The sequence below is a fragment of the Coffea arabica genome, chromosome 3e (genome assembly GCF_036785885.1).
Source record: "Coffea arabica cultivar ET-39 chromosome 3e, Coffea Arabica ET-39 HiFi, whole genome shotgun sequence".
Taxonomy (NCBI): Eukaryota; Viridiplantae; Streptophyta; class Magnoliopsida; order Gentianales; family Rubiaceae; genus Coffea; species Coffea arabica.
In genome coordinates this window covers 14,498,063-14,525,680 of record NC_092315.1, presented here as the reverse complement: position 1 = coordinate 14,525,680, position 27,618 = coordinate 14,498,063, and the positions used below count along the sequence as shown (strand labels likewise).

Here is a 27,618-nt window from a genome sequence, read left to right as displayed (position 1 = left end):
ATAATTCGTGACCAGTTTTATTATAAGATATCTATTAGCTGATTTAGCCATTAAAATATCGTCCAGCGGCGAAAACGATAGTATGATCAGCTGCCGCAAACGATAACTGATTATCCCTTGTTGGATGTAAAGCGTTCCAGGCTAAAGAAAAAGTTGTTCAAAGAATTTGACAGGACTTCCATATTGGGGAACAATTTGGAAATAAATTACTCATAACCATACTTACGCATGATGTCAATAGCACATATAATTTCTTTTTTCGGTACAATGGAGGGGCCTGCGGACGGTTAAACCGCAACTTAGCAGATACTAATTTCGAATGTCTCGAAAACACAAAGCAACAAAATGTCAATAATTGAGTAATTTAAAATTCATTTACAATGAATTTCAAAATATCAATAATTGAGATGATTCAATCATGTAGAAAGCCTTGCAATTATTCATACGATTGGCTATTTTTTAATTCTCTTTCACATGATCTTTAGGATGCTTATTAATCTTTGAGTTCCTGTCAAGAAATTCAGCATCGATGTCTATCCACTCCCTTCTTTGTTAACTACTACTACTGAAGTATATCAAGCGGAGTTATAGCCATTTGCAAACTTCAAGCTCAGCTTTCAGAGATGGATTCAAGATTTGCTTCTTTGATTCTCTTCCTTCATCTGTTGTTTCTGCTGGTAACATAAAACATGCTACATTTTCTTAAATTATTCAACTTCATTTGCCAGTCTGCTAGCTAATATGAATATGCGCCTTAAATTTGCCCAAGTTTTTTTGACGTGGTAGGTTCTCTAACTGTGAGATGGTAATATACCTAGTCTAATTGTTACATCGTTTCCTGTCGGATTTCTACTGTGTTCTAGGAATTTGAGCCCAAAATTCTGATTTCGTTGAGAAAGAAGCAAAGGAAAAATTGATAATGTCCTTGTACATGTGCTCAATTTCGATTGATTTTGTTTTTGTTCCCCTGCTTCATCATTTGGTGTCGCTTTGCTGTTAACATATGCTTGAAAAACTGAATTGATACTTACTATAAAAATATTTCCGAGTTCTACAGTCTAGCGGAGTTGCCGGGGTACAGGACAATCAATTCTGGATATATGACAAGAAAGGCGATGCACTGGACAATCAATTTTGGATATATGACAAGAAAAATGATCATTTGGATAAACAGGCATCCGCGTATGTTACGAAAGATGTTGTGGATAAACAACTTGCTCCATTTGACAAGAAAGATGACAGCACAATTGGCAATCAATTGAGGGCTATAGATAAGAAAATTGATGCAGTGGATAATCAGGCGTGGATCTATGACGGAAAAAGTGGTGGAGTCGACAAGCAGCTGTGGATCTACGATGGGACAAATGATGCAGTAGATAATCAGGCATGGATCTATGATAGGAGATATGATGGAGCGGCCAAACAGGAGGTGTGGATCTATGACGGGAAAAATGATGCAGTTGGTAATCAGGAGATATATGATAAACATAATGGTGATAATCAGGAGATACACAATGGAATAAATGATGCAATGGACTATGACAGAAAAAATAATGCAGTTGGTAATCAAGCATGGATATATGATAAGCATAATGGTGGCAATCAGGACATAACAGGGACAGGACATACATCATCCCACCTATATCATACGGATCCAACAGGACACACATCATCCCACTTAGATCATATGGATCCAACACTCTTAGGTTTCTTCAGATTGGAGGATTTAAAGGTAGGAAAAACAATGTTCACCAAATTCCCCGAAACAGATCCCTTGTCATCTCTTGTATTGCTGCCCAAAGCAAAAGCAGACAAAATTCCTTTTTCCTCAATGGAATTCCCAAAACTTCTTCAATTCTTTCCCTTCTCTCAAGAATCTCCCCAGGCCAAAGCCATGGAAGATACGCTAAGAAAATGTGAAGCTAAGCCCATTAAAGCAGAGAAGAAATTTTGTTCTACATCCTTTGAGTCCATGCTTAATTTTGCCAGAGGGACACTTGGGCTGCCAAAAAATGTCAATATTCTGTCAACAGTTCACCTCACGAGATCAGTTGCCGGACTACAAAAGTACACAATAATTAAAGTTCCTGTACGAATTTCAGCACCAGAGATGGTGGCATGTCATACCATGCCGTACCCTTATACAGTTTTCTATTGTCACTCTCAAGAAAGTGAGAGTCGCATGTATAAAGTTTCCCTGAATGGTGAAAATGGTGACAGGGTTGAAGCTATTGCTGTTTGTCACATGGATACCTCTCATTGGAGCCCTGATCACATCTCCTTCCGTGTGCTTGGAATTGAACGAGGAAGTTCCCCTGTTTGTCATTTCTTTGCTGCAAATCACCTTGTGTTGGTTCCATCTACTTCAGTTTAGTCCAGAAGTTGTGCTTAAGTTGTTTGCCGTGTGGTGTTATAATTTGTTTGGCTGTGATATCAAAAGTTTCATCTTACCAACTCAAAAGGCCAGTCCTGTTGAGGTTCAATTCGACTAGCATGATGTAATATGTACAAACAGATGCATATGATGGAAATTTGAAAAGAAGATGCATTTGTCTTTTTGAAACTAGATTTTAAACGAGAAATTGCCTAATTTTGAAAGAAAAGTCATCATGCTAAGCAATCTCAATTTGTAACCTTAACCAGCAAACTGGAGTTAAAGCTTAAGGACGCCAAAGCTTGTATGTACTCCAAATATGATCTAAATTTCATGCATCTTTTGCATTACATACACCACTCAAGGAGGCTAACTAATTATTAGCTGTTTCTTTATCTCTTTTAAATACAGAAACATCTATAATTAATCTCAATTAATTTTTTTGTGTTCTTTTCTCTCTTTTTTTAGTCTATCAGATTTTTGTTTCTTTTCTGTGATGTTAAGAGTTGATGGTACAGAAATTAAATGGCGTCAAAGATGCTTTTTTTCAATCAGCATTAAAAATTCTATTTTCTTCTTTTTCTTTGCTCAGGTAATTTCTCCTATCTTATTTCAATCCCCAGTTTGGGAAAGTTATGAAAACTTATAGAAGGAAACGTAGAACTATTCATATAACTATTCATATTTAATATTTGAATTTGAATAACTGGCCATTTGTGGGCAAGAATGAAAATTACGATGCGCAGTGTTCTCCTCCCAGTGTGGTTAAAATTCGATCCACAAACTCATATGCCATATATGTGTTGCTGGGAAGATTTGGTAGAAGTCTCTAGGCTTTGAGTTTTCACTGTTAAATAGAATATATTTTTAGCTAAAGTATAATGCTCTGGAAGAGATAGAACATTGGCAATGACTTTAATTACCTCCTTGGAAGGATGAAGTGACACTAACAAATTATAAAGTAAACATGAAAGTGTAAGAGAGAGGAACCTAATTAAGCTCAAATTTGGTGTTTTTAGAGTAAATTTTGTGATTTAAAAAATAAAATCTCAAATATAATTATTTTGTCTTATATTATGAACCAAATACAGAAATAAACACTTTTAAAAAATTTTAAATTACACAGTGTCTAATATAATAAGTACTTATTAAATTATGTCTCCAAACAATATATTTAAATGCAGTTACACAGTTAATACGTACTTTTATTAAAAATTCTATGAGGAAAGTACCTTTTAATAAGCTACCGCAACCCTAAACGGGCAACATAAGGCACAAAGCGGTTCGAAGATAATATAAGGGGGTTAAAGTACAAATCATCCAAAATGAAAGAGGGTTTAATGCCATTAACTCTAAAGTAGATAAGTTATCTTTTTTTTCAAATTTTACTCGCTATCAAAAAAATACATGGATTCTCACCTCTCACTCTCATCTTCTCATCCCATCCCCAATAAGGGCAGCAAGGCACACACACTAAAATCAGCCCTAGCAACCAAAGATCAGATTCACTTGAAAATTTTTGTTACACTTGATAATGATATATTTTGAAAGCAAACATCACTTTAATTTGTCACCAATTGATTGGAATAAGAATTTTGAACACATTGTTGATCTTTTCATGTCCAAAAAAAAAAAAGAAGATTCCATATATAAGAAGATTTATATCAACATAAAATCCATCAATGTGGACAAATTTGGATGATCTGAAAAAGAGTAGACTTTTGATAAATAAATAGAATGACCGTTCTCTCCCGTAAGACCACCCTATTCCAAGAAGGAGTGAAGGACGGTACTTGTTTGAGAACTCAATTATTGTAGCCTCATTCACTCCTTATTTATATGGGTTAATTACATTTACCTCCCCTAAGGTTTAGCCAAACTACTAGTCAAACCTTGAGATTTAATCAAATAATAGTCTAATCCCTTGACTAAGCAAAGGATTTTCAAATACCCCCTTGCTGTCCTAAAGCGTTAGTTAAGGTATGATGTCAGCAACAAAACTATTATGAGAGGACAAAAATGCCCTTATAGATCCACGTGTCATCACTAATTTCTTTGACTTTTTCCTGAAGTAATAATAACATTTTTTTTCTTCTCTTTGTTTCCTAAAATATACTAAAAAAAATTGACAGCCCAAAAACCACAAAAGAAAAAGAAAAGAGTTGCAAATTTTTATGAAAAGTCAATATCACTAGTTGTTAACTTATAGGAAAAAAAAAAAGAACAAAGAGAAATTAAATGAAAATTATTAAAAAAACATAACAATAATAAAATATTATTATTAAATGAAAAGAGGAGAAATTAAATGAAAATTATGAAAAAAAAAAGAAAAAGAGAGTATACCAAAATCAAGAAAAAAATGAAAGTCCTTTCGAGTTGAGAGCTTCACCTTGTAGTGGGTTTAGATTTAAATAGTCTTTTAATTTAATGGCTAGAGTTGAAGCTAGGATTGTCAATTGGGATAACATATAATTTGCCAGCAACCTTTGTTCAAAAGACTTCTTCAAAACCAATAAGTGTGTACGAGGTTTAATTGGGATAATACCATGTGTTAGCTTTCAAGCACAAAAGGCACATAATTGCATGGATGATTTGTTACTTTTCTACTCCTATTGGTACAAATCAATAGTTGCTATATGCCCCATGCCAATTTTCTACATGGTAAATATGAGGAGTTTGTGAATATAAAGTGAAATGGATTCTTTTTGTTATTAGAGATCTATAAATTTAAAATGAAATAGGTTTCATCTCTTGAATAGAGTGATCTTGATGTTTTCTTGTTGACTTGTTGGCTGTTTATGTTCTATTTGTCATGAACATAATTTTCATACAAAATTTGTAGAATGTGGTTTGAGTGGTGATGAGAATAGGAGATGCAGCTGTTTGGTTTTTATTCTATTTATCATGAATAAATTTTTCATAAAAATTTTATTTAATTTGGTTTGAGTAGTGATGAGAATACGGGATAAAGCTATTTAGACTTGTTTGGTGGTTTTGTGGTCACTTTGGGCCAAAATTGATGATCAAATCATAATTTACACAAAATTTTAAGTCCCAGTTGGAGTGCTAATTGATTTGCAACTTTCCATATTAAACTTTTTCAACACATCTCTTGCATATTTGTGCTGACTTATGAAGATTTCTTGTTGAGATTGAATAACCTCCATACCAAGAAAATAGGACATCTCTCCCAAGTCTGTCATTTCAAAGACTTGCTTCATCTGCTCCTTAAACTGAGTTACCAAGATTGGCTTACTTCCTGTGACAAGCAAATCATCAACGTATAGTGAAATAACAATTATATCATCATTGACAATTTTTACATAAAGAGTTGATTCACTCAAACTCTTCTTAAATCCAATCTTCAGAAGATGATCATCAATCCTGCTGTACCAGGCTCTTGGAGCCTGTTTTAGGCCATATAGCGCCTTGTGAAGTAAGTACACCTTGTCTTCTTGACCTTTCACTGCAAATCCTTGAGGTTGCTCCACAAAGATCTCCTCCTCCAAGTAGCCATTTAGAAATGCTGACTTGACGTCAAGTTGATAAACTCTCCAGTTTTTTTGAGCTGCAAGTGCTAGGATCAACCTGATGGTGTCAAATCTTGCTACTGGTGCAAATGTATCTGAGAAGTCCACTCCAAATTGTTGAGCATATCCCTTGACGACCAACCTTGCCTTGTGCTTGTTGATGGAACCATCAGCATTTAATTTGGTTCTAAAAATCCACTTTACACCAATGGGTTTCTTGTGAATTGGTCTGTCCACAAGTGCCCAAGTCTGGTTCTTTTCAATCATTCTCAACTCCTCCTTCATTGCCTCGATCCACTTCAAGTCTTTGGCAGCTTCTTCATAATCTGCAGGTTCAAAAACTGCAACATTACATTTGTTATAAATGTCAGAGAGTAATTTGGTACCTCTAACTGGAATATGATCTATTGATTCATCAATATTCTCCTCCTGCAATTCTTTAGATTCTAATCCCTTGAAATGTTCAACTTTGGAATTAATCCAGTCCCATGTTGCGTATTTATCAAAATGGATGTCTCTACTGACTATCACTTTTGCAGTCAAAGGTTGATAAACTTTATAACCTTTGGTACTGCTGCAATAGCCAATTAGAATCCCAACTTCTGCCTTTTCGTCAAGCTTGCCTCTCTTTACATCAGGAATATGTGTGTAACAAATGGAGCCGAACACCTTCAAGTTTTGTACTGAAGGTTTATATCCAAACCAAGTTTCAAACGAGGTTCTACCATTCAATAATTTTGTAGACAACCTGTTTAAAAGATACACTGCAGTATTGACAGCTTCTGCCCAAAACTTCTTTGGCAATTTTTTCTCAAACAACAAACACCTGGCCATCTCCATGATTGTCCTGTTCTTTCTTTCACTTACTCCATTTTGTTGTGGAGTGTAAGTGACAGTTAATTGATGTTCATTTCCTGCATCTTCACAAAACTTGTTGAACTGATTAGAAGTATATTCTGTTCCATTATCTGACCGAATCACTTTAATCATCTTGCCACTTTGATTTTCAATCCAATTTTTAAACTTAAAAAAAATAGCAGCAACCTCTGATTTTTGTTTCATGAAATAGACCCAACAATATCTACTGAAGTCATCAATGAAAACTATGAAATACCTGCTGCCATTTAATGAAGAAGTTCTCATTGGACCACATACATCTGTGTGAACAAGTTGAAGCCTTTCTGAAGCTCTCCAAGATTTGTTGTGAGGAAATGACAATCTGCTTTGTTTTCCCAACTAACAAACTTCACAAACTCCACCTTTATCTTCTATAAAAGGCAAGTCCTGCACAAGACTATTCTTATGCATGTAGTTAAGTGCAAAATAGTGATAGTGGCCCAATCGTTTATGTCATAATTCAGATTGATCCACTAAACTTGGGTATGCACTTGAACCTGCTTTCAACCAATTTAGAGAAAAACTTTTTCCATTCATTTTTACTGAAAAAAGTTCACCTCCATTTTGATCATAAATGACGCAGCTCCTATTTTTGAAGACAACAGAATAATTTTTCTCAAGCAATTGTCCAACACTCAACAGGTTTTGATTAATTTCAGGTACATATAAAACATCATAAATTATTTTAGTACCTGAACCATAATCAATAACCACATTACCTTTGCCTTTCACCCCAATACAATCTCCATTTCCAATTTTAACTTTGGAAATATATGATTTATCCAATTCCTTGAATATGGACTCATCATATGCCATGTGATGTGTGATGAGTACAGCCACTATCAATTAGCCAAGTTTCACAGGAGATCTTGCTTGCAAAGCAAGTGGCCACAAATAATTGCTCCTCCTCTTGTTGGTCAGCTACTTGAGCATGTTGGTCTCTTCTGTTATTTTTGCATACCTTTTCGACGTGTCCCTTCTGATTGCATGACCTACATTGGACGTCAGGTCTCCACCAGCAATATTGTTGCAGATGTGAAGTCTTTTTGCAATGTGGACATTGAGGAAATTTTCCTCTTCTTCCTTCATCTCTGCTAGACTCACCTTCTTTCTTGCTCTTCTTGTTCCATTGCTGTTTCTTTTCTTTGCCACCTTGTTGATTTTGAATTTTGTCTTTCACCTGAAAAGCACCTTCTATTGCTTCCTCCTTTCGGATAGCTCTTCTCTGCTCTTGTGCTTGTAATGCATTGATTAGTTCTGGCAAAGTGATTTGAGACAAATCCCTTGAATCTTCAAGGGAGGAAATCTTGGCCTCAAACCTTTCAGGTAAGCTCACCAAGACTTTCTCTATAACTCTGCTATCTGGTAATTGTTCTCCAATCAATCTGATTTTATTCACAACATCTAAGAGTTTGTCAGAGTACTCTTTGATGTTTTCTGTGTCTTTCATCCTAAGGAGCTCAAACTCTCTCCTAAGGTTCAAAACCTGCATTTGTCTTGTTCTGTCATTGCCTTGAAAAGGCACTTTGAGAGTATCCCAAGCTTCCTTTGCAGTTTCACAAGTCATAATTTTTGTGAATACTGCATCAGAAACTGCTGAATGAATGCACGTCACGGCTTTTGATCTCCTTTTGACTGCATCTCTATGGGCTCTCATTTCTGCAATAGTTGGATCTTCCGATAATTCAGGAACAGGATCTGTCTCTACCACATCCCAAAGATCATTAGCATCCAAATAGGACTTCATTTTGACAGCCCAGATTTGGTAGTTTTCACCAGTAAAATTTGGAGGATTGGACAAGAAGTTATTTCCTGGCATTTTGATGTTGAAGGCTTAAGTGTATAATTTTATAGTGAAAAGGGTTTCTCACCAAGTTCACTCACTCTCAAAGAAACAGGCCCTTAAGATTTAGGCTCTTGATACCACTTTGTTGATTTTTGAAGCATAAACAAAGATATCAAGACTATATTGAGGGCTGAAAAAGGAGCTTAATTTCTTCATTCATCAACACCCTATTTATAGTGCTTACAAAGAAACAAACTAAAATAATTTTAGCTAACAATTCTCTAGAAAATCTCAACAAAAACTACTTGATAACATGATCTTCTACCTAGCAAATCTTAGCTAAAATATTTGATCCTAACAATAAGACTTATTCTTCTACCAATTGAATGATTCTGTTATCAAACTTAATCTGATAAAATCTGTAGGAAAAGTTGGCATATCTCAACAAGGAGCATGAAAAGAAAAGCTGAAGCTGTCACTTTCGGAGCAAGTAAACCAACTGCAAATGAGAACGTTGTCCTGCAAAAGAAAACCGTTGGTGAGATCATTGCTCAGCAGAGAGGATTGGTAAATCGGATTATTTCCCACCAAAGAGAAGCTGTGGATTAGATCTTTGATGCATTGCAGGATGACAACTGCGCAATCATAGGAATGTACGGGATGGGGGGCATAGGTAAGACGACTCAGGCAAAGGAAATTGGTAGCATGGCTGAAACTAGTGGCCTTTTCAATAAGGTGATTTTTGCTGTTGTTTCGCGAAATTTAGATGTGAGAAAAATTCAAGGTCGAATTGGGGATATGTTAGGTCTATATTTCCAAGAGGAGAGTGAAATGGGAAGAGCTGGTCGGCTCTTTGAAAGGCTAACTACCCAGGAAAGAATCCTGCTTGTATTGGATGATGTTTGGAATTTTGTTAATTTCAAAGAAATTGGAATTCCTGTCACTTTTGAGGGCAAGGGTTGTAAGATTATGATTACTACTCGTCAAAGAAATCTTTGCAGCACTATGGGGCTCAGAAAAACAAAGGAAATTCCATTGAGACTCTTGTCAGATGAAGAATCCTGGAACCTGTTTAAAAGTAATGCAGGGTCATTGGCTGATACATTTTCTCCCCAACAAGATGATGTCGCCATGAAGGTTGCTAGAGAATGTTGTGGGCTCCCATTGGCACTTGTAACGGTTGGGAGAGCACTAAGAAACAAAGATCTGGAGCTTTGGAGAGCTGCACTTCAGCAACTGAAGAAGTCCAAACCCTTGAACATCAACTACAATGAAAAAGACATTTTCTCATGCCTAAAGTTGAGCTATGATCAGCTGCAAAGTGAGGAAGCTAAAGAATGTTTTCTATTGTGTTGCTTGTTTCCTGAAGATCATGATATAAAAATTGAAGACATAGCTAGATATGCACTCGGAAAAGGAATGTTTACAGATGTAGAGACAATGGAGGAAGCAAGAAGAGAAACACGATGGATAATCAGAAACCTTACTGACTGTTGCTTGCTTCTGGACAGCAGTACGGCAGATTCTGTAAGAATGCATGATATGGTTCGTGACTTTGCCATATCAATGGCATCTACAGGGGAACATGGTTTCGTCATAAAAGCAGGTCTTGGCTTGAAGGAGTGGCCAAATCAGGAGACTCTTGAACGCAATGCAGTAATCATTTCTCTCATGACTAATCATATTCAGTCACTTCCTGATTGCCTAATTTGTCCCAAGCTCGAAATTTTGTTGTTGGCAGAGAATGAGGTTTTTGAGGTAATACCAGAGGGATTCTTTCTAGGGATGCCAACGCTCAGGGTGCTGGATTTAAGTGAAAAAATTGGTGCTCGCTCTCTAAATCGCTATTTTGAACCAGACAAATGGACCTCAATGCCGTCCAGTTCCTTCAAACTTCCCTCCTCGTTTGAAGCCTTGGTGAACCTTCGGACTTTGCATTTAAATCACTGCAAGTTGGATGATGTAGCAGTCCTTGGAAAATTAAAAAGACTTGAGGTTCTAAGCTTCTAATATCATGGTTCGAAAACTCGGCCGAGACCGAGACAACTCGGCCGAGTCGTCACCGTCTCGGCCCCTACCGATACGATACCGTGACGAAACGATACCGAAATACTTGACTCGCTGAGAAATCAGCCGAGTGGGTCACCGCGACGGATTGACTCGGCCAAGTCATTCCGACTCACTCCGAGTTATCCCGAGTCAAGACGAGAAATCAGTCGAGTCACACCGCGACGGATTGACTTGGCCGTTTCTTTTGCTATTTTTTAATTATTTTTATTTAGCATACTTTTTTATATTATTAACAATTTTTAGAATATTAAATACTTTAAAATTTGCGTCTCACTGAGATCGCGACCGATATGTCGAGACCGATGTGGAATGTTCCGGGCCGCGACCGCGACCGTGACCGCAACCGCAACCGTGACTTTGAACCATGGCTTCTATGGATGTGATATCGAAAAATTACCAAATGAGATTGGAGAATTAGTCAACCTGAGGTTGTTAGACCTAAACTTCTGCCAAAAGCTCAAGACTGTTCCAGCAACCCTGATATCGCGTTTGTGTCGATTAGAAGAACTCCACATGTGGGAGAGTTTTCATCAGTGGGCAATTCAAGGGATGGTTGAAGACACAAGTAAAGCATGTCTTTCAGAATTAAGATCCTTGTCCCACTTGACTACTTTATGTGTCCAAGTATCCAATCCTGAATCGGTTCCCAGACAATTTCATATACCTAACGTACAAAAATTTGAGATAGTTATTGGTAAAGGGTATGATTCAGTGACATGTTACCCAAACTCAAGAAGCCTGTCTCTCCGAGAAATTAAGACTTCAATACCTGAAGGAGTGAAGGACATACTTCAGAACACAGAAGATTTGAGACTTTTCTGCTTGTATGATGAAATGATAAGTAGTATTTTAGATGTTGATCCGGGGACCTTAAACAACTTAAGGTATCTTAAGGTCGTTGCTTGTATGGAAACCTCGTTTCTGTTATCCATGAACCAACCTGCAAGTGATGCCCCTGCAATCTTGGCAGCTTTGGAAAGTTTACATCTTCAACTTATGAACGAATTGTTCGTTATATGTCCAAAATTACTTCCAGTTGGTTCGCTGCACAAGTTAAAGTTTTTAAAAATTCTAAATTGTAAGCGGATGTGGATAGCAATCACCGCCACATTACTCCAGCGGCTACTGAGTTTGGAAGAAGTTGAAGTAACATGGTGCGAGCAAATGTCGAGTATATTTGACCTTGGCAACAATAGTTCTGAGAATCAACAGTTACTTCTGTCTAATCTTAGAATTATAAAGTTAAACGGTCTGGAGAGTTTGAGAACCATATGGAGAAGAGGAGGGGTAAAACCACTTCCTCCTTCAGTGCGCCTTGCAAAACTAACAGTTGTTGTGCTCAGCAGCTGCGGGAGCCTAAAAGTTATCTTTCCATATTCAATTGCTCAAAATCTGCTGCAACTGGAAGTTCTTTAGATAAACTGGTGCAACAAGTTAGAAAGCATTGTCGAGAAAAGGCCAGATGTATCAGTTGATCAATATCAGCATAATTGTTTTCCAAACCTCAGGATTATTGAGGTGAGTGAATGCTCAAGGCTGAGAAAGCTGTTTTCAGTTGCTGAGGCTCGATATCTTCAACAGCTCAAAGAAATAAACATTAGCAGCTGTGAGGATATGGTTGAACTAATAAGCCATGATGAGGAAGGAGAAGAAGACACTGAAGACAACAGAATTTCACTGCCGGAACTATACAGCATGAAGATCAAAGACATGTCTAACATAAATAGACTCTGTGCAATGTCTTTTTCTGTTGATCTACCATCCCTGGAACGAGTGGTTTTAGAGAAGTGTCCTGACATGGAAGAGTTCAATTCTGACCCCCAAAAATATGGTGTGGGACATGCACCAAAACTGAAGGTTGGACAAATTTGAAAGCAGGCAGCTTATGGCACATCAGATGAACAACTTTCAAAATAACCGGTATGGAAACCTCAAATGATTACATGTTTATGCATTCTCATTATAAAATGTTTCCATCAATAATCTACACGTAAAAAGATTTCTTTTTGTAGCATCATTAACTAAATAGACGTAACATCAAAACCATAACCAGGTATCAATCTCTAAGCCATTACCGATATTCCTTAAAGTGCAATGCAGGTATATCTACACAAGGCCCAAATGATATAGCGGATAACTAGCATAGCATCTCTACACTTTGTATTCCATGCATGTTGAATTTAATGCCAGCTTCGCTAGGGGAGTAATTAATGTAATCACAATATTTCAGAAGAAAGGGTGAAGCCATTAAGGTTTGTGATTAGCGAACTCAGCAATTTAAGCATTCAGCTTTATACGTCCAAAAATGAAGCAATCAACCACAGTAAGAATAAAACCTCATGCTTCTGATTGTTTTATCAAGCTACATACTATCTATGTTTGGTTTAAGGTGATCCTAACTTCTCCTTTGTGGTTACATTGGATTATTGTTGGGCATAGACGATTTTAAAACAAGATTCAATGGTCTGACCTTTTTTTTCGTTTTCTTCAGGAAAGAGCAACCTATTTAGAGGACAAGCATCAGGAGCTAGAACTTCTCCTCAAGCATAGTGAATATCTTGAAGCAACTCAGAACAGTGAACATCCAAATCTCTACATTCGGTGTCTGCATATTCAGATGGTTATAGTGCTTATTATACGAACTGAGTTTTGTTTTAGATATTTCTGGTAAGCAGGGGATCATTCCCCTATTTCTCTGATAATGCTTTCTTCTCAAAAAATCCATGGTACCTGAGCAAGTGGTTTTGAATGGCTGGTTGAAATTAGCAATAAGCACCGTTAAGATCAAAGCTGCATTACAAAATATTCATAGTTCACTTGGATTATCATAAGATGGATATATTTCGTTACAAGGTTAAAATTGTTTGCAATCACTTATCTTTTCTACTCTGGAGAATTATTGAACCAATCTTAATGTTATATCCAAAGCCTTTATGTGGTTAAAATTCAATTCACAAACTCATGTGCCATATATGTGTTGCTGGGAAAGTTTGGTAGAAGTCTAGGTTTTGAGTTTCCACTGTTAAATAGAATATATTTTTAGCTAAAGTATGATGCTCTGGATGAGATAGAAGAACATTTGGCAATGACTTGCCTCCTTGGAAGGGGGAAATGACACTAAATTATAAAGGAAACATGACAGTGTAAGAGAAAGGAATCTAATTGGGCTCCTTTTATTTTTTTTTTCTTTTGAAATTTTAAATTTGTATTGTTTTCATTGGACTGCTTAGAGCTGGATAAACATTCATAACTTTGTTAAAAGCATAAATAACATTTCTATTTCATTCTTCATGGTTGTTATGTTTTATCTGGTTGATTCCTTTTGCTCAGCCCTTTTACCAATCTGCTAAAGGAAATATTGTTCTCAGTCAGATCTAAAATTCTGTTAGGAGACAAAAAGAGCAGCAGATCCTCAGCTTGATATTGCCTCATATTCATTTCATAAGAATGATTTAAGTGCTCTAAATTAGTTGCTGTGCCTGATAAGCTATCAAATTGGATAAACAGAGACTAAATATTATCCTTTATAGCATACGCATAAGCAAAGCAGTTCATTGTGGAATACATCTCACTTGGGCTGATATTCATATATTTCTCAAACACAGCTGTGTAGCACAACAATATCCCAGAACTTAGCAGAAATTTTCTCTATATCTCTTTCTAGTTCTCTTTATTCCTTCCGAAAAGGGATGGGAATAATTAGAATCTTGCACAGGCCTTCCTAACCAAGTAATCACTAGGCTGAATGAGCTCTCCGTAAGTTTTGCAGAAGCAACCTAGAAGATGAAATGGTTCCAGATGCTCCAAGAAGTGTGCCAAATGCTATGAGAATCATATTCAGAATTAAGGTAGGCCTTGATATCTGATTCCAGAATATCTTTATGTAGAAGGCACAAGGAAAGATCATGCAAATTCCCACGCTTACTAGGGAACCTGTAAGGCTTAGAACATACTCAAAATACGGCACAGACAGAGCCAGTACTAGTATCACTAGGAGTAGAATTGAGCCAACACTTCCCCTTATGATCATCTTTGTTCTGGATTTCATTGAACGAGGAAGAATATTCTGCTCTAGTTGGATCGCAAATGGTGCAAATTCCAGTGCATATTTGGTCATTGGCGTTAGCACTGTTGCCCATAGTGCAATCTTAGTCAAAATAAGAGCTCTAGGCATGCTTAGAGTGATCTGGGAATTCACTTCAGGGCCAAAGATCTTAGCTCCCATGAAAGCTAGAGATGTGTATAGAACTGTGACCAATGAGAAACTGACAATGGTTACCTGTAAAAGCAAGATTACCAAATTTACAGGCAGATTGAGGAAATAAACTAAAATAAAGCCTAGTTATTGAAGGAAAATTCATTTAAAGAAATGAATAATATGAATTTCCCAGAGATATTTACTCAAAGAAAAAAGAGAACCTTACAATTTCCAGCACTAGTGGCACAGAGGGATGTGACTGCAAATTAAGAATGAACCTTAGAGCTACTATTTTTACCAAAGTCCTTGTGGGGCTCATGCAGTGGTTATACAACAATCACTCAATGCTGCTTTTTTTTTTTTTTTGGATATTTTAGCAATGTAAGTGCCTGAAAACTGGCAAACATGAATGTAGAATTCTTTGCACAAGATTTTGGGTAGCTCTAGGATCCTTTTAGGAGCTTTGTGATGCTAAGATTTTAATTTTTAAAAATTATATGTTTTATGGTTTTTACCCTATTCATTTAGATTACCAATTTGGTGTTGATTACATGCAAATATTGCTATTAGTTCCTTGATGACAAAAAATGTCGATTTGAGAAGAAGTATGTCATTCCCCACATTTGTCACTTTTTCCACTTATGGTAATGTCCAAAAAATGTTCACCAAAAAGGAGAAAAGATGCAAAAAAAAAAAAAAAGTCTTGCCTCAAAAAATATAAAAACAGATAAATGAAATACTTCAATTAATGTACCTTTGTAAACTTGGAAGGATCTTTCATGGCTGCATGTAGATTTGGGAAAACAACATGACCAGCATAGCTGAAGATGTAAAGTCCAGATATAGCAGGAATATTGTGGAGCTTGAGTGCTGGTATGCTGTGATTAGCTTTCACAGCTCCAAAAATGGCAGTGCATGCCACAGTTACAAAAATCAGAAGTGCCATGAGAATACCAGCAGTTGAAAGAAAAGAAATTGAAGAAAGATCTCTTAGCCATAGGCTTGGAAGTGCAACCAATATAGCCAAAACTGTGAGGGTTTGAGATGTTGTTAAATTTGTCCATGACAATTTTAGGTGTGTGCCTAGAAAAACTGTGGCCAAATTGTCGTGTAGAGAAATGGTATAAGAAACAAGGGCCATGAAAATTTCAGCATAGATGAAACTTGCTACTATAATTCTTCCTTTTGCTCCAAATGCATTCTGCCCAATATCTTTGTAGTCTCTTGATTTTGGATATTTTTCTAGACACTTTCCAAGTAAATGAGAACCATATGCACATAATATCCCAAGTCCTACAAGCAGGAATGCAGAAGTCCATCCTCCATTTTCTAGAGCATATGGAGCTGATAATTGCCCTAGACCTGCAAAAACAACGCACGAATATCAACACCAGTCAGTACAATTTGAAAAAACTGTGGCTAATACTTATATACAGTTACTATAACTACATTCAAATATAACGCAATATATTATGCAGTGATGTGATACAATGCTTGGTTCATTTCTTGAATTATCTCATGCACTAATTGCATTGATGATAGATGAAATGCATAGAATGACACGTACCTATAAGCATTCCAATCATGTTGATGACAGCATGAAGAAAAGAGCAGTTGTTTTCCTCTAAAGCTTTCTGATCAGCCAAACTTTCCACGTCTTTGGCAGTTTCTTCAAAGTTCAGCTTGCTTTCTTTTGCACAAGCATCCAAGCCATTGGATGTTTCCTCAGCTAATTTTTCTTCATTGCATGTTGCATTTGCAATTTGATGATGATGATGATGATGATGAGGTAAACAATCAGAATCCAGGCAAGGTAATTTGCCACTGGATTTCCAATTCTTACCCCACATTGTATTTATCTAAGTTCTTGGATGGATAATATGTGCAAATAAGAGGTTAATTCTCCAAGCTATATGACCTCAGAAATATTCTCCCAAGCTTGATAACCAAGGGATGACATGGGTGTATTTATAGCTTAAAATTTATAATATTCTTAAATTCCTCAAGCCTAACTTCCCAAATGCAAGAATCTGAACTTCTATCTTTTTTCTCTTACATTTTCAATTACTATTTCTTGGTCAATTACATGAATCTTGCTATTAAATATTCTTCCATGGGGATTATTGATAAGAAGGATTTTTTTAAATTCTTTTTCAGTTGGAAAAGGGTGGGACTTAAGAAATGAGGAGGGAATATAGGTATTTAAATCCACGGCATCTAATTTCCGGAGTCTCGACCTCTTAAAAAAAAATCCCAACATGTAAAAGAGAAGGGAAAAAAAGAAAAAAAAATGATGAATGAATAGTAATAGCTCCACTATCATTAGCATATTCATGCTTGTAAGAAGAATGCAAGATACTCCACTCCCCTTCCCAGTGTCACAAGCTAGCTGACGACGACGGTGGGGTAAACAGCTTACATTTGAAAATTTTTTAAAATTTTATCATTAAATTTTGGTTTTTTCAAATAGATCGCTAACAAAATTAGATTCTGCCCCCTCAAACATTTGACTCGTGAAATTCAGTCCTCCCATTTTTATATTTGTCTAAGATTTGACATGTTTTTAAGGAAGAACCAGATCATTCGGTTGAAATGGTCAGACCATAGTTGATTTTGGTCAGGTCCAGTAAAGTCATTTAACTGTAGGTTATATTTAATAAAACTAGTAAAAATCAATTAAAATGAATTCTACCAATTTGATAGTTACAAATGTATTCACTAATTATTTTTGCCCTTTTCCAGCAGTCAAATCAATAATTTTTAGCATCAATTTTTTTTGGCCCTGTTAATTTTTCTTTTTATTTCTTTATTTTTGTAGAGAAAGTATATGATACTAGGTCGTTAAATACTCAATACTTAAGAGGAAAGGCTAAATACATAACCTCACTCCTAATTCCTTGCATTTTCTGCATTTTAAATTTGTAGAATTTTAATTAAAACTTGTACAAGAAAATGTTGAAGTTACAATGACGAAGAGATGTAGACTTGACATCTCTCAAAATCAAGATGAAGTTTGCCAACAATTGTACTAGTGGTTGTCCCAAGGAATATCAAAGTCCTATATGGGAGGAAAAGAATCATGAAGCTATAGGAGTTACATGCTTTTTAATATGGTAAAGTCACTCGTTCCAGTTATCAGGATTGTGGAAGTCTTACCCCACATTGTGTGAGGCAAAAGTTTCATTGTCAATGTATGAATGAATGATATACGTAATTGTAACTCAAAAAACAAAAGAAAGAAGAAGAAGAAGTAGCAGCAGTAGTTTTTTGTCCAGAAGATCTTCATCTAATACTTAAGGTTTAAACTCCAGAATTCAGAGGTCTTAAGTTCAAATTCCTTCTTTCTTCCATCTCACTTTTTAAATTCTATCCCTCTCTGGAAAAAAAAAAAGTAGTAGTTCTTTCAATGAATTTGGACCTAAAAAGGGGAGAGAGAACAAAGGGGACAAAATAGAATAGATTGTTCTAAGCACTACTCCAAGATTCTATGAGATGTAATTAGCATCTTCAACATCAGATTACAGAGAGAGAGAGAGAGTGTGTGTGTGCATATATATATATATATATATATATATATATATATATATATTAAATCTTATATATACTGATAGTGTATAAACTATCACGGTTGAATGCACGACAAATGTGTAAAATTTGAATTTCAAATTTATATTCGAATTATGTGTCATGCATCTAATATTAAAAATGTATATACTGTCAGTATATAAAATATTAATCCATATTATATATATATAATTTTGTGTATATTATTCCACGTCAGATAAGGGGGGTGGCAATGGGCTGCCTGTCTCCACTAGCAGATTCTATGGAAATTGCAACTCGAGAATTTTAACGGTTAAAAATGTACCAAGACATTTATGGCATCGTCATGCTGAGGAAGTATAATGACATAATCAAGCAAAAAGTTAGAGAACCAATTGAGGATTCTTTTCTTATTGACACCAAGTATATTGCATGGAAACCAAACAATCTGCAATGTGTAATGTACAATGAACTTTTCTAGACTACATTATGCTGCACCACCAATATCTTTGGTTAGTATACGTTAAAAAACATCGTCGAAGTCTATTTCAGGTTTAAGATAAAACTATTTAGATCATGAATGTAATTACTATATCTTCAATATCACAAGAAATATTTAGTGCACCAAATCTCAATGAATTTGTTAGACTTAATAAGAAATAAGGGCAATATAACACAATATGTAATAGTCAAAACTACTAAATAATCCTTAAGAATTTCAAATAGATGGTTAAAATTGCCAATGAACGCCGAGGTTGAGGGTACGTATACAATGGAATCAGTCCTAGTTCTCCATCAGAAAGAAGTTGGTGCATGTAACTCCTTCAACTGCTCACATCATAACGCGTTAATCATAATCAGAAGGCCGCCTATTGCTCTCTTTGAATGAGATGGTTCTTGGAAGAAAGCAAGAGAAGGAATAGAAGCACATCCCACCAAATTGATACCGTTGGTTAAATCCCTTTATTCTCTTACAAGGATACTTTTTGTTTTTAAATTTTTTGGCAAGATGGCTCAACAATACTTAATTTTAGAAAAATGAAAGTGGAATAAGTCATTACTTAATTCATGAATCACGAGGAATTTGAACATATGTTGATTCTCTGACATAATAAAATTAAAAGAAAAAGGGGTTACTTACGACATATGAGTGTGACACATAGTGGATCCTAAATCATCATTTGTGAATCCAATCCCAACATAAAAGATTGCCTTCCTGCACCAAATCTACAGTGTAATTAGGTACTCTAGATTCCATTCAAAATACATGGCTCCCAAGAGAAAGGAAAAGGAAGCATGCATCCATGCTAATTCTCCTCTTTTGTACGCCATGAATGTCTTTCCGCTGTCTATTGTTGGAGTTCACATAACTGTAGTGCAATACGACAAAATGATGCCAAAAGAATCGTATCAAATTTGAGACACCCCCCCCCCCCCAACCCTTATTGGAAGAGGTAGAAGATAGCACGCCTGTTGAAATATGAGATTTGACATGTTGATTTACAAAGGATAAGTTGTTCCTTGGGAATATTTGATTATGCACTTTGCTTTCATTTGTTCAATTCTACTGTTAGGGGAAAATGAGATGGGATCCACCTGAGAAAGAATTGTTGTTGAAAATTTGTAGATTCCTTTCACTCTCGTTTTATGATGTTCAGGAATTCAGAAGTCATTGACGTCACTTGGGAATTAATGTGTTCGCTTGTTTGAGCACATATTTTTGACATATTAAAGTGGCATAAAAATCTAATTGTGCAAATATGGGAGCATCCCAATACCGGTGGAGATTTGCCACTTGTCAGCAAGGGAAATTTGACATGGGAAAGAACTACAATTACCAAGGTATTGCCTTTCCTTTAAGGTTTTTGTAGTAAGTGAGACATCTCACGTTGGTGACAAAAATAACTCAACCGCTTTTTTAGAATTTTCTGGTTTTGGTTGAAAAAAAAACCTCTATTCTAAAACTTTTACACTAGTAATATGTTTCTATATGCGGCTGTTTTAGACACATCACCATTTTTGTTTTTAATTAATTAGTTTAAAGCATAGTTAGCAAAATACGGAATGCACATAATATGAAATATTGTACATATGCATATCATTCAATTTTTCTTCAAAGATGTGATTAAAAGTTCGATACAAAAAAATATGAATTCAATAAAATTATATATACAAACTGCACATGCATAGTACGACTATATTTGAAAGTCACAAAACTAAAATATTGATTAAAATATTACAATTGTTTATCTCAGTCCGTAGCTTTTGATGATTACAAAACAAATGGATGTTACTAATGTTCTCTCAATAGACCCTTTTAGAAATGGAGCAAAACAGGTTCAAAAATTAAGCATAAAGGATGCTGAAACTGCTGTCGGACGCACAAGAAGACTGGATCGGACGTCCGACAACCTTTGCGCAACTTTGGACGTATAAAGAACTTCACCCTCGGACGTCCGAAGATATTGAGTCATTCCCTCTAAACTCACTGACCTCAATCGGACGCACATCATCAGAGCACTGGACGTTCGACAAGCATTGCGACACTTCGGACGCAAAGTCTTGGAGGCATCGAATGTCCGAAAAGAATTGAAGAAGAATTCTCAATTTCACCTCCTACCTTCGGACGCATACATTGAAGGTACCGGACATCCGAAATAATTCAAGAAAATTTCTTAAGCTCACTACCTACGTTCGGACGTAAGAAGTTGGTCTACCGGACGTCCGACACTACCGACAGCTAGTTGACTCTTCAGCTGCCTTCTATCCGTTGGAAGCATTAATTGAGGAACTTTTTGGTTCCATATAAATAGAACAAAGTCAACCATTTCAAAGTAACTTTGCACATTGAGACTACATGAGATCTAGAGTGATTTTAGTGTGAAAATACTCTTCAAAGAAGATTTGTACTCTTAGTTGTGTAATTTTCGATAAGCTTTTCTAGTGTGATTCAATTACTTCAATAGTGTAATTTCGTGAGGGTTATCTGAGTGATAGTAAAACTTCCTTGCTTGACCAAGTGTGGCTTGGGGCAAGGAGGAAGTGATCCTTCCTTTGTACACAAAAGATTGGTTGTAAGTTGATCAACTTGAAGAAACTTGCTCTATAAAGTGATATTCAAACTTAAGAGGAGTTTGGTATTTGGTTTGATACTCTATCTCTTTTACTTACTGTCTTGATATATAAATTGTTCATCTCTTCTACTCACAAGTACTTGTGTTTTCTCATCAATTGCTCCATTGTGTGATTTTTTTAAAAAAGAGGGCAAGCACTCAAAAAGTGACTCCCAACTTGGCCAGTTTTTAAACTACCTAATTCACCCCCCTCTTAGGTTGTCTTTGATCCTTACAACAATTTTTAAAGATTATATTACATTAACAATCATTGGCAAAGCCATGTTGTAAGGGTGGGCAATTGTCCCTTCCCCTTCCCCCTCAATTTTGTAAAAAATATATAATAGGCTTGAAAAGTTTGAAATTTTTTAATTTTTTTTTATGATTGCACCCTCTATATTTTAAAAAAAAAATCCTTCTTCCTTGGTATTGCCCATTTATATTTTGAAATTTCAATCTCCCCAAACATGTGCCCCTAATACACCAATATTCTTTTAGACTTTTTCTCTATTGCAATTGTTTTGAAGTTATTAGCATACAAAATTAAATGGGAATTGAATAAATCAACAAATATGTCAATTTAAGGATACAAACTGCCTCTGAATTTGCAAAGGTATTCTACCTACAACTTCCAAGTTGAATAGTCGGAGTCTATCTTGATCCTACTTGCTCTTTATGTAAGGCCCCTATTGAAGATGTTAATCATCTTTTCTTGTGCTGTCCCATAGCAATTCAAGTTTGGGCCCTCAATTTTCTTACAATAAAGATAAAATTAGACTCTGCCAATCAAGTTTCGTCCTGGTTGCCTGGCCTTCTTCGTTTTTTAAAAAGTGAGACATGGAATTGGTAGCCATAATTCTTTGGAATCTATGACTTAACCGAAATGGTGCATTATTTTATGGTTCCTATCGTGACCCTCTCAGTTTGGTCTCTTTTTATCAATTTCTTACAGAAATACCATGAAACAAACACATCTCCAAACATTCCAATACGCTTTTCCACTGCTCAACTTCATTGGAAAAAGCTGCTTGTAAGTTTCCAACTTTGATGGTCCAATATTCTATGAAGATGGCTACTCTGGAATTGGAGTTGTTGTGAGGGATGAATGGGGCAACTTTTGTTGCAGGTATTTCTCACAAAATCTTAGGTATCTTTAGCCTAAGCTACAAAATCTGCATTTTCCTCGGTACTTCAGTTAAAGGTTCCTAAGATTGTTTTGGAGGGTGACTCTTTAAAGATCATCAACATGGTTAAAAATATGGAATCTGATTATTCAGCCTACGGAGTGCTATTAGATGATATCTTTGTTAGTTTACAGAATTTTTCACTTTGGAGTTGGGAGGCTAATTGTGTTCCTAGGAATCTAAATGTGCCTGCTCTTTTATTAGCTAGGAATGCTAGTTCTATTTCAGATAGTTGTAGTTGGAGATTTTCTCCACCATCTTTTCTTTCTTCCGCAATTACTGCGGATCTGTCTTCACTTTAATAAAATTTTCCAGTTTTTCTATCAAAAAAAGGATATAGACTGCCACCACTTGCCCCTAAACTCAAAATAGACAAAAATATGTCAATTTATGGATACAGATTGCCACCATTGGTTATAGGTCCTAAGTCCGCCACTATTACCAATTTTAACTCTTGTCCTTATACATGAAATATTAATTTAACCACAATTTTGTCACCTTAAGTTTATATTCAAAAATCTATCAAAATTATGATATGCACCGTTATTATTTTGCATATAATTCAAAAGGCATGAGATTATCCCTACACAAATTTTAAAACGTTGTCAAAAAATTGAAGTATATTACATCAAAAGTTTATTATATGTTTTATACGGTTAGTTGAAAAGTATAAATTTAAGTTCAAATACTTTTGAAATATACAAAATACAAAATTTTTTTTATTATATGCATACCAACATATATTATACGACTTTTTACTAGTTAAGGTTTGAAGGGTTAAACCTAACCCTCATCTTATATATAATATAGAGTTTTTAATATAGTGAATAATACTAGTGTTTCTAAGTCAATGTGAAAAAAGAATAATGAAAAAATTTAGTAATTGTGCTATAATCTTCAAGAATTGGTGGAATCTCTGCACTCATCTCAATCTGAGCAACAACAGCTTAGGAATGATCTAAAAATGGAATTGGAAGAGAACAATAAAAGGATGGAGAATCTTCCAACAAGAATGGAACAGAATTTCAATAAGTTCTTGGAACAAAAGTTCAACACACTTTTGTCTAAGATGACTCCTGGGAAGGACAAGGCAACAGAAGGAGAAGGAAGAAAGATGGTGGATCAGATGCCAATTTTGCCTACTCCTCTAGCTCATCAAAGATTGCAAGCTGAAGGAAAGCCTCAAAAATTCTTCAAGAGAGATTAGAGTAAGTCTCAAATTCCAAATCCACCTAAGATCGATTTATAGTTGTTCACTGGGGAAAATCCTAGGGATTGGTTGTACAAATGCAACAAATATTTTTTAAACTATCAAATTCCAGAAGACTAGAAAGTTGAAGTAATAGAAATGTATTTAGAAGGAAAAGCTGATAAGTGGTTCTAGGGCATAAAAATTGAGAAACCTAGATTATGTTGGGCAAAATTAGGAGAGCTACTGTGTAGGAGATTTACTGACAGAATTTGCCAGGATGTAGTGGAAGAATTTAACAAATTACAACAAAAAGGCAGTATTGAAGAATATCAAGAGAAATTTGAAGAACTGAAACCCTGGATGATGATTAAGAATCGGAATCTTGATTAAAACTACTTCATTTCTAGCTTCATAAGTGGGTTAACTGAGGAAATCAAACCTATGATTAGGATGTTGAAGCCTGCTACATTAACTGAAGCTTTCGAGTTGTCCCAATAGCAAGAGTACTCACTAAAAGTGCAAAATAAAAGCTCCAGAGAGAATTCCAAACATCTAGTGGAGAGCAAATTTGGTATAACAAGGGGGAATGCAATAGTTGCAGGTAGTAACACATATAAAGTTCCTGTCAATAGTACTTTCAAACATCCTAAATTTAGAAATTCACAAGAGGATAGAAAGGAATTGAGAAAGATCTCAGCACAAGAGATGCACTAAAGAAGGAGTAATGGACTGTGTTTCAAATGTGGAGAAAGGTTATGGGATAGGTCACCAATGTAAGGTAGGACATGCAAACTATATGATACTAGAAGATGAGGAGGATTCTACATTTGAAGATGCATTAGGAGAACAGGATGAACAGACAGGAAATCCCGGACAAGCTATAGAAATATCCTTGCATGCTTTATCTGAGGCCTTGAAAAGAAAGACAATCACACTGATAGGTATTTTAGATGGTGAAGAGGTGCTGATACTGGTAGACACTGGAAGTTCTGACAGCTATATCAATAGTGAATTGGTCATTGGAATGGGCATTAACTACAAATGGGTTGACCAACTGTTTTCTATCATCATGGGAAATGGAGCATGTGTATCCAACAATGCTATATGTCCCAATTTATACTAGAGGATTAATCGACACAATTTCAGATTTGACCTCAAGGTGATGGAATTAGGGGGATGGGATATAATATTTGGAGTGGATTGGATGACACATTTCAATTCCATTACATTTGATTTTCAGCAGCTCAGGATATCCTTACATAATGAAGGGAACGAAATTCATTTGCATGGACAAGTAGAGGATTGTGATCTAGATTTGATCAGAGGGAGGGATTTGAGGAAATTCATTGACTACAAAAGACAGATGTGCATGGCATTGAACTCTAAAACTAATGCAGAAGAAGGAACAGAGCCTGTGCCATAGGAAGTAATGGAACTGCTACAGGAATATGAACATGTGTTCCAAACCCCAAGTTTCTTACCTCCAAGCAGAAATGTGGACCATGAGATACATCTCAAACCAGAGGCACAACATTTAAACTGAAGCCTTACAGGTATCCTCACTATCACAACGAGGAAATAGAGAAGCAGGTTGCGAAGATGCTTCAAAAAGATATAGTCAAATACAACAACAGTCCCTTTGCTTCTCCTGTATTGTTAGTCAAGAAAAAGGAAGGAACTTGGAGATTCTGTGTGAATTATAGGAAGCTGAATGAGATAACCATCAATGACAAGTTTCCAATACCTAATGTAGATGAATTATTGGATGAACTAACTGGTTCTGTTTTCAAAACTATATTAGATCTCACAGCAAGATACCACTAGATCAGGATTAAACCCCAAGATACTTTCAAGACAACTTGTTAAACTCACTATGGGCATTTTGAAATCCTAGTCATATCTTTTGGGCTCACAAATGCTCCAACAACATTCCAGTCATTAATGAACCAAGTATTTCAACCATATCTGAGAAAATTTGTCTTGATCTTCTTTGATGATATACTGGCATATAGTCCTGTATTAGAAGCTCATGTGTAATACTTAAGGACTGTATTGGGTATTTTGAGAAAAAATCAACTCTATGTAAAGAGGTCTAAGTGTGTTTTTGCTCAAAAGAAGGTTGATTATTTGGAACATAACATCATTGATAAAGGGGTCAGCATAGATTACTCTAAAATCAATAGCATTTTACAGTGGCCTGTACCTCAATTAGTGAAAGAGCTAAGGGAATTTTTGTGTCTCACAGGTTATTACAGAAGGTTTGTAAAATATTATAATCTTCTATGTAAACCACTTACTGAGTTACTGAGGAAAGACAGCTTTAAATGAAATAGCAAGGCACAAGACTCTTTTAAGCATCTAAAAAAATTGATACGCTTAGCTCTAATCCTTTAGTTGCCAGACTTCAAGAAACCTTTCATAATTGAAACAGATGCTAGTGGGGGAGGCATTAGCGTATTTTTCATGCAAGAAGGGTACCCCATTGCCTTTTTAAGCAAGGCATTATCAATCAAAAATTTGGGACTATCAGTTTATGAGAAAGAGCTCCTTGCTTTAGTAATGCCAGTAACAAAATGGAGGCACTATCTAGTTGGGAATCATTTCATTATAAGAACTGATCATTAATCGTTGAAATGTCTTTGGATCAGAAACTGAACATTGCTATTCAACATAATTGGATGACTAAGTTGTTAGGTTTAGATTATGAGATACAATACAAGAAGGGAGCTGAAAATCAGGTGATAGATGCATTATCAAGAAGACATGAAGCTACACCCAAGATGGCACTTAGATCTTGTTTAGCCATTACAACTGTTAAGCCTGGATGGATTGAGGAGCTGCAGAGAAGCTATGAAGGTGATCTACATTGCCAAGATATTATGGCCCAATTATTACTAGATCCCAACTCTCATGCTGATTACACTTTACTAGATGGAATTCTAAAGCATTAGGGCAGAATTTATGTGGGAAATGCCAACAACATTAGGAGCCAACTTATTCAGGCATTGCATGCTTCAGCAATAGGTGGTCACTCTGGTCAGAGAAACTATTGGAAAAAACTTAAGACTCTGTTCTACTGGCCAGGGATGAAGCAAAGGGTAATATCCTTTGTACAGAACTATGATATTTGCCAAAAAAACAAGTCTAAAAATGTTCCTTATCCTGGATTGTTACAGCCAATTCCAGTACCTAAACAAGCATGGCTCCATATTTCTATGGATTTTATTGAAAAGCTACCTAGATCACAAGGGTATGATACTATATTGGTAGTACTTGACAGATTCACCAAGTTTGGTCATTTCATGATGCTTATTCACCCCTTCACAGCTAAAAATGTCGCTCAAGTCTTCTTGGACAACATCTATAAACTACATGGTTTACTAGAGTCTATCATAACTGATAGAGACAAGGTCTTTACCAGTGGATTCTGGAAAGAACTTTTCAAAATAGTTGAAATTGAGCTCTATTATTCCTCATCCTACCACCCTCAAACTGATGGCCAGAGTAAGAGATTAAACCAATGTGTAGAAAATTACTTAAGATGCATGACAGGAGAACTTCTTTCACAGTGGAGAAAATGGCTATCCCTCGCTGAGTGGTGGTACAACTCCACTTATCATTCCAGTCTTGACATGACTCCCTTTGAAGCACTTTTTGGGTACAAACCAACACCACTACCACTAGGACCCTACTTGGACTCAGTCGTACCTGTAGTTTCCAATACGGTCTAA

General features: G+C 35.8%; 6 protein-coding genes across 6 annotated transcripts; 4 read left to right on the top strand and 2 right to left on the bottom strand.

Annotated features, from left to right (window-relative positions):
* The first annotated feature begins 468 nt into the window (after positions 1-468).
* Positions 469-2,563, top strand: LOC113736559 (uncharacterized). Its single transcript, XM_027263592.2, has 2 exons — positions 469-677; positions 1,058-2,563. The coding sequence occupies exons 1-2, from the start codon at positions 624-626 to the stop codon at positions 2,372-2,374; spliced, it is 1,371 nt and encodes a 456-aa protein (XP_027119393.1). The 5' UTR covers positions 469-623; the 3' UTR covers positions 2,375-2,563.
* Positions 2,564-7,254: 4,691 nt separating this feature from the next.
* LOC113737402 (uncharacterized) lies at positions 7,255-8,620 on the bottom strand. Its single transcript, XM_027264642.1, has 3 exons — positions 7,906-8,620; positions 7,494-7,640; positions 7,255-7,298 (listed from the first exon to the last, which is right to left on the bottom strand). Exons 1-3 carry the CDS (start codon positions 8,618-8,620, stop codon positions 7,255-7,257), a joined length of 906 nt encoding a protein of 301 aa, XP_027120443.1.
* Positions 8,621-9,040: 420 nt separating this feature from the next.
* LOC113737401 (disease resistance protein At4g27190-like) lies at positions 9,041-10,597 on the top strand. The gene is made up of 2 exons (XM_027264641.1): positions 9,041-9,154; positions 9,215-10,597. The coding sequence occupies exons 1-2, from the start codon at positions 9,041-9,043 to the stop codon at positions 10,595-10,597; spliced, it is 1,497 nt and encodes a 498-aa protein (XP_027120442.1).
* Positions 10,598-10,966: 369 nt separating this feature from the next.
* Positions 10,967-13,772, top strand: LOC140038402 (disease resistance protein At4g27190-like). Its single transcript, XM_072083747.1, has 4 exons — positions 10,967-11,992; positions 12,074-12,514; positions 13,149-13,277; positions 13,701-13,772. Exons 1-4 carry the CDS (start codon positions 10,967-10,969, stop codon positions 13,770-13,772), a joined length of 1,668 nt encoding a protein of 555 aa, XP_071939848.1.
* A 391-nt stretch (positions 13,773-14,163) lies between these two features.
* Positions 14,164-16,776, bottom strand: LOC113737398 (amino acid transporter AVT1H-like). Its single transcript, XM_027264637.2, has 3 exons — positions 16,423-16,776; positions 15,610-16,217; positions 14,164-14,936 (listed from the first exon to the last, which is right to left on the bottom strand). Exons 1-3 carry the CDS (start codon positions 16,703-16,705, stop codon positions 14,394-14,396), a joined length of 1,434 nt encoding a protein of 477 aa, XP_027120438.2. The 5' UTR covers positions 16,706-16,776; the 3' UTR covers positions 14,164-14,393.
* A 7,835-nt stretch (positions 16,777-24,611) lies between these two features.
* On the top strand, positions 24,612-27,618 carry LOC140038401 (uncharacterized). Its single transcript, XM_072083746.1, has 5 exons — positions 24,612-24,943; positions 25,441-25,664; positions 26,319-26,452; positions 26,536-26,743; positions 26,972-27,618. The coding sequence occupies exons 1-5, from the start codon at positions 24,612-24,614 to the stop codon at positions 27,616-27,618; spliced, it is 1,545 nt and encodes a 514-aa protein (XP_071939847.1).

Excerpts from the sequence above, each read along its gene's own strand:
- LOC113736559 (XM_027263592.2), top strand. The coding sequence starts at position 624 with ATGGATTCAAGATTTGCTTCTTTGATTCTCTTCCTTCATCTGTTGTTT. Across the intron at positions 678-1,057 it reads TTCATCTGTTGTTTCTGCTG|TCTAGCGGAGTTGCCGGGGT; the intron begins GTAACATAAAAC and ends CGAGTTCTACAG.
- LOC113737402 (XM_027264642.1), bottom strand. The coding sequence starts at position 8,620 with ATGCCAGGAAATAACTTCTTGTCCAATCCTCCAAATTTTACTGGTGAA. Across the intron at positions 7,641-7,905 it reads CAAGAAGAGCAAGAAAGAAG|TGGCTGTACTCATCACACAT; the intron begins GTGAGTCTAGCA and ends GCTAATTGATAG. Across the intron at positions 7,299-7,493 it reads GGTTATTGATTATGGTTCAG|GTTCAAGTGCATACCCAAGT; the intron begins GTACTAAAATAA and ends GGTTGAAAGCAG.
- LOC113737401 (XM_027264641.1), top strand. The coding sequence starts at position 9,041 with ATGAAAAGAAAAGCTGAAGCTGTCACTTTCGGAGCAAGTAAACCAACT. Across the intron at positions 9,155-9,214 it reads TTGCTCAGCAGAGAGGATTG|GATGACAACTGCGCAATCAT; the intron begins GTAAATCGGATT and ends GATGCATTGCAG.
- LOC140038402 (XM_072083747.1), top strand. The coding sequence starts at position 10,967 with ATGTTCCGGGCCGCGACCGCGACCGTGACCGCAACCGCAACCGTGACT. Across the intron at positions 11,993-12,073 it reads TTGCAAAACTAACAGTTGTT|ATAAACTGGTGCAACAAGTT; the intron begins GTGCTCAGCAGC and ends GAAGTTCTTTAG. Across the intron at positions 13,278-13,700 it reads GGTGTCTGCATATTCAGATG|CTAAAGTATGATGCTCTGGA; the intron begins GTTATAGTGCTT and ends ATATATTTTTAG.
- LOC113737398 (XM_027264637.2), bottom strand. The coding sequence starts at position 16,705 with ATGTGGGGTAAGAATTGGAAATCCAGTGGCAAATTACCTTGCCTGGAT. Across the intron at positions 16,218-16,422 it reads CATGATTGGAATGCTTATAG|GTCTAGGGCAATTATCAGCT; the intron begins GTACGTGTCATT and ends TTGTTTTTGCAG. Across the intron at positions 14,937-15,609 it reads ATCCTTCCAAGTTTACAAAG|GTAACCATTGTCAGTTTCTC; the intron begins GTACATTAATTG and ends TTGCTTTTACAG.
- LOC140038401 (XM_072083746.1), top strand. The coding sequence starts at position 24,612 with ATGGACTGTGTTTCAAATGTGGAGAAAGGTTATGGGATAGGTCACCAA. Across the intron at positions 25,665-26,318 it reads ATTATTGGATGAACTAACTG|ATGCTAGTGGGGGAGGCATT; the intron begins GTTCTGTTTTCA and ends TAATTGAAACAG. Across the intron at positions 26,744-26,971 it reads GCTGCAGAGAAGCTATGAAG|GGATGAAGCAAAGGGTAATA; the intron begins GTGATCTACATT and ends TCTACTGGCCAG.